The sequence below is a fragment of the Apium graveolens genome, chromosome 6, assembly GCF_009905375.1.
Source record: "Apium graveolens cultivar Ventura chromosome 6, ASM990537v1, whole genome shotgun sequence".
Classification (NCBI taxonomy): domain Eukaryota; kingdom Viridiplantae; phylum Streptophyta; class Magnoliopsida; order Apiales; family Apiaceae; genus Apium; species Apium graveolens.
In genome coordinates, this window is record NC_133652.1 from 187963149 (window position 1) to 187973676 (window position 10528).

The 10528-nt window shown below is 39.7% G+C and overlaps 1 protein-coding gene across 1 annotated transcript; it reads left to right on the top strand.

Annotated features, from left to right (window-relative positions):
- The first annotated feature begins 101 nt into the window (after positions 1-101).
- LOC141665633 (uncharacterized) lies at positions 102-749 on the top strand. Its single transcript, XM_074471618.1, has 2 exons — positions 102-349; positions 428-749. The coding sequence occupies exons 1-2, from the start codon at positions 102-104 to the stop codon at positions 747-749; spliced, it is 570 nt and encodes a 189-aa protein (XP_074327719.1).
- The last annotated feature ends 9779 nt before the right edge of the window (positions 750-10528 follow it).

Consider the following 10528-nt stretch of genomic DNA (forward strand, 5'->3'; position numbering starts at 1 on the left):
GAGCAATATAACATCCTGTAACTATTGGGGAAGAGTCCAGGGAGGCCACACAGATGCTAAATTTTCAAGTTGTTAAGGCAACCTCTACTTATAATGCCAGCATGGGTAGAACAGGAATCTACGTGTTTATGGCCGTGCCCTCAACCTACCACCTGGTACTGAAGTTCCCGACTAGGAACAGTGTTGGAGAGGCGAAAGTAGAACATAAAATGGCCCGTAGTTTCTATGTTGCCCGATGGGATTGGGGGAAGGTCCTCCCCATAGAAGACATGGATGTTCGTGAGAATAAAAAACTTCGAGGGAAGCCAGCAGAGGACTTAGTCCCAATTCCCCTAGACTCCTTAGACCTGTAGAAGGTCACGCATATTGGAGCATCTTTAGACAAGCCCTTGAAGGGCCAATTGATAACTTTCCTACAAAAGAACAGTGATGTGTTTGCTTGGACGGCAGTTGATATGCCTGGGATCGACCCGAACCTCATAACTCATAAACTGAACGTTGATCCAACTGAGAAAGACGTGAAGTATAAGAAGAAAACTTATGCCCCTGACATGCCGGAAGCGATTAAACAGGAGGTCGAGAAGCTCCTAGAAGCTGGATTCATTGAGGAAGTACAATTCCCTGAATGGTTGGCCAACCCCGTAATGGTCAAGAAGGCCAATGGAAAGTGGAGGATGTGCATTGACTTCACTGACTTGAATGGTGCTTGTCCTAAGGAATGCTACCCCTACCAAGGATTGATACCCTGATCGATGCCACCGTTGGACACGAGATGCTAAGTTTCATGGATGGCTTCAGCGATTACAATCATATCAAAATGCACAAATATGACACCCCCAAGGTATCTTTCATAATTGACTTTGGTGTCTTCTTTTATCTTGTTATGGCTTTTGGACTTTAGAATGCAGGAGCTACTTACCAAAGGTTGGTAAATAAGATATTTGCCCATATAATTGGAAAGACCATGGAGATCTATGTTGATGACATGTTAGTCAAAAGCCTGGCCAAGGCCAATCATATCAATCACCTCAGAGAGGCATTCGAAGTGCTGAGACACCACAAGATGATGTTAAACCCCAACAAGTGTGCTTTTGGTGTTGGGTCTGGAAAATTTTTGGGTCACATGGTCTCGAAGAGGGGAATTGAGGTCAACCCTGACAAGATCAAAGCCATCTTGGACACGCTTCAGTTCAGAAATAGGCGGGAATACGCTTCTCACGTGACCACCTCGAGTTCTCACATTAACTTCACAGTACTAGATCTCTTCATAAAATTTCCACCCATCTGTCAAATATATTTCCGGGTACTCGTTATAAACTTGGTGACTATTCGATATTGGTGCTAATTTATACGCCAAATCTCTTAGTCCTTTAAAGTTTTCAACCAGTCCAATAATCCTTGGTTCAACATTTCTTTCCCTTTCGAATCTCATCACTCCCTCCCCAGGAGGCACTTTCAATAATACTTGGTCTTTTACTTCGTACTTTTCGTCTTTATAGATCTAGTTCGCATATCTCTATTATTCATCCTAGGCTGCCACTAGCCGGGTTTTGATAAGTTCTAGGAATTTCTTTGGTCTGTTGACTCGACTATGGTCCATTATCCTCCACTTACCAATTTCTTCCCAACTTAAGGGAGAACTATTCTTTCTTCTGTACAACGCTTTGTAGACGTTCCAATGTCGGCATGATAACTCGTTATTATTGGTAATTCGATTAACGTCAATTGGTCACTTCATTTTGCTTAAAAATCTATAATATGGACTATTAGCGCATCTTCTAGTGTTTGGAATGCTCTTTCAACTTATTCGTTTCCCCCTTCATCACTCTTACTACTACTAGAATTTCGTTCCTTAACGTTTGCTCATTTCGGCGCATCATCTATGTCGATTATTTTATGTAAGAAGTTCTCATTGCATTTATAAAGACTCGTGTATTTTTATTTTAATTCTATTTTATTTGGAAGTGTAATAAAGGTTTAAGTAAATAAATAAAATGTTTATAATGGTTTTTGGCAGCGGTTATTGATTATTATTTAATTAATTATGATTTGTTGATAAGTGGGATTGGATTGTGAGATTTATTAGTGAGTTACATGATTTATTTTGCTTGTAAAAGTGATTTTATGGTAATTTTAATTCCATAAATATTTGGGTTATCTTTAAAATTGGTTTTCTAATTTTATACTTTCAATAATTATTTTTAGGACTTTATAAAATTGAGAAATCAATATTTCATTAATTATTCATTTTTAAATGATTTTCTGAGTGTGTTAAATGCTAAAATCCATATTTAATTATGGGAATCTTTAAAAATTATGAAATTTATATTTTATTAAATTCGTATTATACGAAGAATTTTAAAATTATTTTGAAAAATTTTTGGGATTTGTTTCACCGCGTGTCATTTCATTATTTGTTAAAAACTGGGTACCAAGAGTACCTTAAGAATTGTTTTAAATATTTTGAAATTATGTTTTCGTAAACTTCGGGAAATTTCTGAAATTTTAAGAGTATTTCGAGATTTTTCTGATACATTTAAATCGTATTCTGTTTCGTAAAAAAATAAGAATTCGGGTTAAAAATCGAGCCCCTGAGTATTCAGGGATACGTGTTAACAACTTATATTAAGAAGTTAACACGTATCCAATTTTGCAGGTCACGTGTTCACAACATCTTACACTCCCTCAACCTTATTCTTTTATCTCGGTTGTTTTTTTTCTTTGCCCTGTGCTCTCGGCTTCTTCTTCTCCGATTCACTTCGTTTCCTTTCCGTTTTTCTTCTTCCTTTTCCCCGGTGATTCTCCGGCCTCCAGTTCCGGTAATTACTTCCGGTTCTTCTGTTCAATTTCCAGTCAATTCATTCCTTTATATATATATTTATGTGTGCGTGATTGTATATGTATGTGTGAATATGTGTGTGTGTGAATATGTGTATGTGTGAATGTGTGTGTGTTGGTGTGTTGGTGTGTGTGGGCGGCCGTGTGTTGCCGTGTTACGGCCGCCGGTGTGGCGCTCCGTTCTGTTCTCTGTTGCTTGGTTTCTTTGTTGGGCCTTGCAGTTGGGTTGACTGTTGGGCTGGGCTTTGAAAGTAGTGGGCTAACAGTTATAATTTTAATTACTATTTTCTTTTCTGCAGGAAAATAAATGATTAGTATTTGTGAAATTAAAACTTTCTTTGCGGGAAATAATATTAATCGGTATAATTTATTTGGGGACCCGTATCATATCGGGCGCCAATAAATTGTGCCGCCGTTGACGATGAACTTCGGTGAGTCGACGGTGGACGGTGATGACGATGTTCTGAGTCCTAAATTTTATAAATAAATAAAATGATTATTTTTCGTAAAATATTTTCGGACTTAAATAATTAATTGTGATTGGTATTGGAGTGTAAGTTGTATAAAAGGATAAAATAATATTGTGGATGGTTGAGAATTGTTGACGTCGATTGCAATCGACGGGTAGTCTTATAAATAAAGAAGATGCTGCCAAAATTCCCTAAAAATATGTTCTAAAATATATATTTATGTGTCACCCTAACAATATTTCCGACTATGTGACTATGTGATTACGGGTTTGTGTGTATAACAATAATACGAGTCGGGTTGTCGGATTTGGGTTATTAGGATTTGAGGATATCAAGCATGTCGGCATAACTAATTAGGGTATTCTGTAATTGTAGATCCCAATCGAGTCGTTCCAGGATCGAAGTCAACGTGAAAGCTATAAGACAAGTACCCCTGACCATTCTTTTATGGTTCAGTGTATATGGATAGCTAAATATTTTATGCTCGTAATGGAACAGAAATGTTTTAAGTTACGTATCCCCTGTAGTTATAAAATTTCTATTTTCAAATTGTTTTGGGGAAAAGTAACTTCGAAAGGTACCTGTCTCAAATGAAATGATTTGCGAAACGGATTTTATATATGTGCTGGCTAGATAAATGATTTTGAAAATAAGATAGGTACAAGTGTTTTTGAAAACTGGATAAAACGGTCAGATATGGGATACATTGGGGCCAGAGTAGGCCTATTGAGGTGGCGTAAGAGGCTAATTCAGTTGCGCGCAATATAAAACCGATTAGTCCAGCAGGTCAGAGACCTAGCTAGTCTCTGAGTTCCGGAACAGGTAAATGGGATGGCAGTTAGAGCCGTCTAGTGTTGATAGCCTGATCAGCTGTCTTCACATATCCGCTATGTATCTGATTGGGATTTGTGAATTATATGAAAGCATGATTGATTGATACAACGGTTTTATAAAATGGTTAGCATGCTAAAATTGGACTCTGGTATTACGCAGCACACTATAATGTTGATTTCACAAAGCATGCTAATTAGTGAAATCCAGTTACTTTGATTATCATTATGAAATGTTGATATCGTGATTACAGCTCTGTTCCCATTATTGTTACTTTACTGTTTTAATCTGTTATTCATATTTGGTACTGCTGAGCGATTATGCTCACCCTTGCAAACTGTTATGTATATTTCGCAGATGCCTAGAAGATCAGTCAGACCGACCCGTGTTCCCGCCCCTATTGGACCTGGCTCCTCTGAGGTAGTTTGTATCAGACCATGAGGTCTGAAGAGTTGCTGAATAAAGTTGGTGTGTCTTAGATAGTGAATAAAGAGTTTGTATTATTAAGAACCTGAATTATACTTGAACCTGGATCGGATCTTGGTTTGGGGTCAAGTTAATATATTCTAATAATAATTCTGTTGTTTATATTTTTGGAAATTGTGTTTAGTGACGTCAACTCCTGACCCCGGGGGTTGAGGCCGTCACAGTTGGTATCAGAGCTACAGGTTCAAGTCCCTGATTCAGGTTAGGGATTGTGTGAAGTAGGTGATAACGTGAGTCTTTAAGTGTGAGTCAGCAACTCATATAGAGGATCAAACCTTTAGAGTCAGTCGAGGGTTCTGACGGCGTTACCCTGGCATCTATTAAATGTTTTGATAGAATTGCCTTGACCTGGTTGTGTCTTGCCTGTATATTTGTTATGTTGGCAGTGGCCTATTGCGATTTCGAGTTCTCCATCTTGGGCTTCTGATTCGGATAGCTCAGATACGGAGAAACCCCTTGATGCTGTTGTCGAGGAGACCCCTATGCCTCCTCCACGAGTTCCTTCTTATGTACCTCGAGACATTCTTGGATCTGGTCCTCGTCCCCGTTGGGTACGTAGGTCTGTGTCTGATGTCAGGGATTTCCCTCCTGGCTGCGGTCCCAGTTCTTCCATGATGAGACCTCCGGCACCTCCTGTGGCCCTTAGTGGTATTTCTTCACCGATCCCTTATCATGTGCATAGGGCGGTGAATACTTCCTTTATCAGAGACCAGAGTCCAGAGTTTGCTGCCCAATTGGACCAGGTACCTATTGCACCATTTCAGGGTATTTCTGCCCCTTCCCCTGAGGTGCGAGCCCGTGTGAGAGCTCTGACCCATATGGCTGTAGAGAGGGCTAGATCTGTTGATCGTTTCATTAGTTCAGAGTTCAGAGCTGTGCAGTATCAGGATCTAGTGAACTGGCTAGTGTTTGAGCTAGATTCCATTGGTGGCAGTGGTAGAGACTAGACAGAGTTGCAGTAGAGGGATGTAGAGCTCATAGTTGACTTTTAGGAGTTCTGTGGTTATTTACTTTGTATATGTACATTATGTTGCGATAGTTTGTAGTAGGCGAGGCTGTTATGACAGCCAATTTTGGTGTGTATTCGAATGGTTCTTTGTAGTTGGATTTTCAGTTGTACCGGTTGGATTCTGTTGGTTATTGTATTGTAGCTGCTTTATCTTATTTTTCAGTTTTTATATATTGTGTGTTGCTACTATTGTTGTTATTGTTATTGTTGATTCTGTTGTTGGCATTTTTAGATTATAATCATTCACTCAGGATGGATCCAATTATAATGGGGGATGAGAATATTGTCTTAGTGGCAACGCTCTCCTGATGCATGAATATAAACTGCTGGAGCAATCCATTTTCTTATATATATGACTATTATGTTTCAGGAGATGCCACTAAAGAGAAATTCTCAGCCCAATAACAGATCTGTTGGGGATCCTTCCATGAGTGATTTGATGAACTTGTTGCATCAGCAGACTGTACAGCTGGCCCAACAGCAACAACAATTCCAGCAGCAACAGCAACAATTGCAACAGTAACAACAACAGCAACAGCAGCTCATACAGCAACAGCAGCTCATACAGCAACAACAACAGTAAATCCAACAGCAGCAACTACAAATCCAACAACAGCATGAGATGAGAGGGGAAAATTAAGGTGTTAGTTTTAAGTCTTTTCAAGCAGTGAAGCCCCCGGAGTTTAAAGGAGAAGTAGATCCTGTTGCTGCCAGGATATGGTTAAAGGAAATGGAAAAGGCTTTTGCGCTCACTAAGGTTAGTGAGGATTTAAAGACTGATTATGCTAGTTATTTTCTGAGGAATGATTCGAATTATTGGTGGGAATCTACGCGAGCCCTAGAAGGAGAAGGTCCAGTTCCCTGGGCCAGATTCACAGAATTGTTTTTGGAAAAATACTTTCCAGCCTGTCTCCAAAGTCAAATGGAGATGGAATTTTTGGAGTTGAAACAAGGAAATAGGAGTGTTACGGAATACGAAGCGAAGTTTATGGAGTTGGCCCGTATAGCACCGGAATATGTAAGTTCAGAAGCCCAACGAGTGAAGCGGTTTCAACAAGGGTTGAAGCCAGAAATAAGAAGTGGAGTTGTAGCCTTACAACTCAAGACATATACTTCGGTAGTTCAGGCTGCCCTGGTGATAGAGAGTGATCAGAAGTTAGCTGCAAAGGAGCAGAGTGAGAAGAAGAGAAAATTTGAAAGTGGACCTGCTAGATCAGAATCAGGAATAGCGAGTCGGAAGTTTCAGCATTGGTTCGGTAGAAATAAGAATAAAAAGTTTAAAGGGCCAAACTTTCCCCAAGTTAAGCCCGGTACAACATCAGTTAACTCTGCCCCGACGAGGATGAGTAAGCCAATGGTTGATTGTAAGACGTGTGGGAAAAAGCACAGTGGACAGTGCTGAGAGAATGTTAATTGTTTTAAGTGTGGACAGAAAGGTCACTATTCCATGGAGTGTAAGTCTGAGATTCAAGGAGTTACTTGTTTTAGTTGCGGCAAAGTGGGACACATAGCTAGGAATTACAAGTCAGTGACTCAAGGTAATGCGGGAAGGAGTGTGTCTCAAGGACCAGCAACCACTACTGCGAGAGCTAGGACTTTTAAGATGACCCAGAAGTCTCCAGTTTATGATTCTGATGTGGTTGCAGGTACGCTTATTCTTAATTCCGTACCTGTTAACGTTTTGTTTGATTCGGGAGCGTCCAAATCTTTTATATCTGTCAATTGTGCGAATAAGATGCAATTGATGCTAGAAGACTTAGATGAACCCTTAACTATAGAAGTGGCTAATAAAGATAAAATACCTGTAAAACAATTTTGTCCTAGTTGTTCCCTAGAGATTTCAGGGTATATGTTCCCTATTGACTTAATACCTTTCGAGTTGGGAGACTTTGATGTTATTTTAGGTATGGATTGGTTATCTCGATATAGGGCAAATATTGATTGTAAGGAAAGAGAGTTGTTCTATACACCTCAAATAATAGAAGGATCAGTTACCAAGGGCAGAGGCAAGATAAGAAGTTTCTCTCAGTGATGCAAGCAAGAAAATTGCCGAGGAAAGGATGTGAAGCGTACTTAGCTCATGTAGTGGATACGAAGAAAGAGACCCCTATTTTGGATGACATCCCTTTAGTAAGAAAATTCCCTGATGTTTTTCCAGAAGAATTACCAGGATTGCCACCTAATCGTGAGATAGAGTTTTCCATTGATTTGATACCTGGAGCTGAACCAGTTTTTAAGGCTCCATACAGAATGGCCCCGATTGAAATAAAAGAATTGGCTAAGCACCTCAGGAGTTATTGGATAAAGGAGTTATTCGACCCAGTGTTTTCCCGTGGTGTGCCCCAGTGTTATTTGTGAAGAAAAAGGATGGAAGTATGAGGTTGTGTATAGATTACAGAGAGTTGAATAAGTTGACGATAAAGAATAAATATCCCTTACCGCGGATCGATGATTTGTTTGACCAGCTTAAGGGAGCATGTTACTTTTCAAAGATTGATTTAAGGTCCGGCTACCACCAATTGAAGATAAAGCCCGAGGATATCCCCAAGACTGTATTTCGAACAAGGTATGGCCATTACGAGTTTCTAGTAATGTCATTTGGATTGACGAATGCGCCAGCAGTTTTTATGGATTTGATGAATAGGGTATACAAGGAGTATTTGGATAAGTTTATTATTGTATTTATTGATGACATCCTCATATACTCAAAGAATCCAGAAGATCACGCGGTGCATCTGCAGATTGCCCTTCAAAAGTTAAGAGAAAAGCAATTGTATGCTAAGTTTTCTAAGTGTGAGTTTTGGCTGACGGAGGTACAGTTTCTTGGACATGTGGTGAGTAAGGAAGGTATCAAAGTAGACCCGGTAAAGATTGAAGCCGTATCAAAATGGGAGCAACCGAAGACACCCACGGAAATAAGAAGTTTTCTTGGATTAGCAGGATATTATCGAAGGTTTGTGAAGGATTTCTCAAAGATTGCATCCCCATTAACTAAGTTGACCAGGAAGAATGAGAAGTTCGTTTGGACGGAAAAGTGTGAAGAGAGTTTCCAGGAGTTAAAGCGAAGATTAGTGACGGCTCCAGTGTTAGCATTGCCAGATGAGACGGGAAACTTTGTAATTTATAGTGATGCTTCTCTGAAAGGATTGGGATGTGTGTTAATGCAGCATGACAAAGTGATTGCGTATGCCTCCAGACAACTAAAACCTCACGAACAAAAATATCCAGTTCATGACCTTGAATTGGCGGCTATAGTATTTGCTTTAAAGTTATGGTGTCACTACTTGTATGGAGAGAAATGCGATATATACACCGATCATAAGAGCCTGAAGTACATATTCACGCAGAAAGATCTGAACATGAGACAGAGAAGATGGTTGAAGTTGATAAAGGACTATGATTGTTCAATTAATTATCACCCAGGTAAAGCCAATGTAGTGGCTGATGCCTTGAGTAGAAAGGAAAGGCTGAATATGATTAAGATTGCGGAAGAGTTGGCGCAAGATTTAGAAAGAATGGAAATTGAAGTTCGAGTACCAAATGAAAGTCAGGAGCAGCTATATGAAGTTACTTTCCAGCCAGCATTGATGGAAAAGATCAAAAGGTGTCAAGAAGGAGTTATGGAACAAGAGTTAGATACTTTGACAGGAGAAGAGCTATGTACTCAAAAAGATAGTCAAGGTTTGTATAGATTTTCGTCCAGAGTTTGGATTCCTAATGTAACAGAGTTAAAGAACGAGGTATTGCAGGAAGCACACAACTCTAGGTTTTCTATCCATCCTGGTAGTACCAAGATGTACCAGGATTTGAAGAGAAATTTTTGGTGGCCAGGAATTAAGAAAGATATTGCCAATTGGGTAAGTAAATGTCACGTGTGTCAGACGGTGAAAGCAGAGCATCAACGACCGAGTGGATTGTTACAACCTTTGGAGATTCCCCAAGGGAAATGGGAAGACATTGCTATGGATTTTGTAGTAGGATTGCCAAAGACGAGAGTGAATCATGATGCTATTTGGGTAATCATTGATAGATTGACTAAGTCGGCGCATTTTCTTCCGATTAATGAAAGGTATACATTGGAAAAGTTAGTTAAGTTATACTTGGATGAGATAGATACCAAACATGGAGTTCCTGTTTCTATAGTGTCGGATCGAGACCCGAGATTTAATTCCAGGTTCTGGACTAAATTCCAAGAGTGCCTAGGAATGAAATTGAATATGAGCACTGCTTATCATCCTCAGACGGATGGCCAAAGAGAGAGGACAATTCAGACCATAGAGGATATGTTGAGAGTCTGTGTTCTAGATTTTAAGGGTAATTGGGATGAGCACCTACCTTTAATTGAGTTCTCATATAATAACAGCTATCATGCCAGTATAGGGATGCCACCTTATGAAGCTTTGTATGGACGAAAGTGTAGGTCACCATTGTACTGGGATGAGGTAGGAGAAAAGAAAGTGTTAGGCCCTGAGTTGGTTCAGCAGACTAGAGATGCTATAGTGTTGATTCGGAAAAGATTGGAAGCAGCTCAAGATAGACAAAGAAAATACGCAGATTTGCATAGGAAAGACATGGACTTTGAGATAGGAGCTTTGGTGTTACTAAAAGTATCGCCTTGGAAAGGGTTAGTACGATTTGGTCAGAAGGGTAAACTTAGCCCTAGATTCATAGGACCCTTTGAGGTTTTGAAGAAAGTAGGAAAGGTCGCTTATGAGATAGCGTTACCACCGCAGTGGAAGCACATTCATAATGTGTTCCACGTGTCTATGTTGAAGCCCTATGTCCCTAATTCGAATCAAGTCATAGAATATGAACCGATTGAACTTCAACCAGATTTATCCTATATAGAACAACCAGTTCAAATCCTAGACCGTAAGGAACGAGTCCTTAGGAA

Bases quoted from the DNA above. Each gene is read 5' to 3' on its own strand.
- LOC141665633 (XM_074471618.1), top strand. From the start codon at position 102: ATGGGTAGAACAGGAATCTACGTGTTTATGGCCGTGCCCTCAACCTAC. The intron at 350-427 runs GTAGAAGGTCAC...ACAAAAGAACAG, and splicing joins CCCCTAGACTCCTTAGACCT to TGATGTGTTTGCTTGGACGG.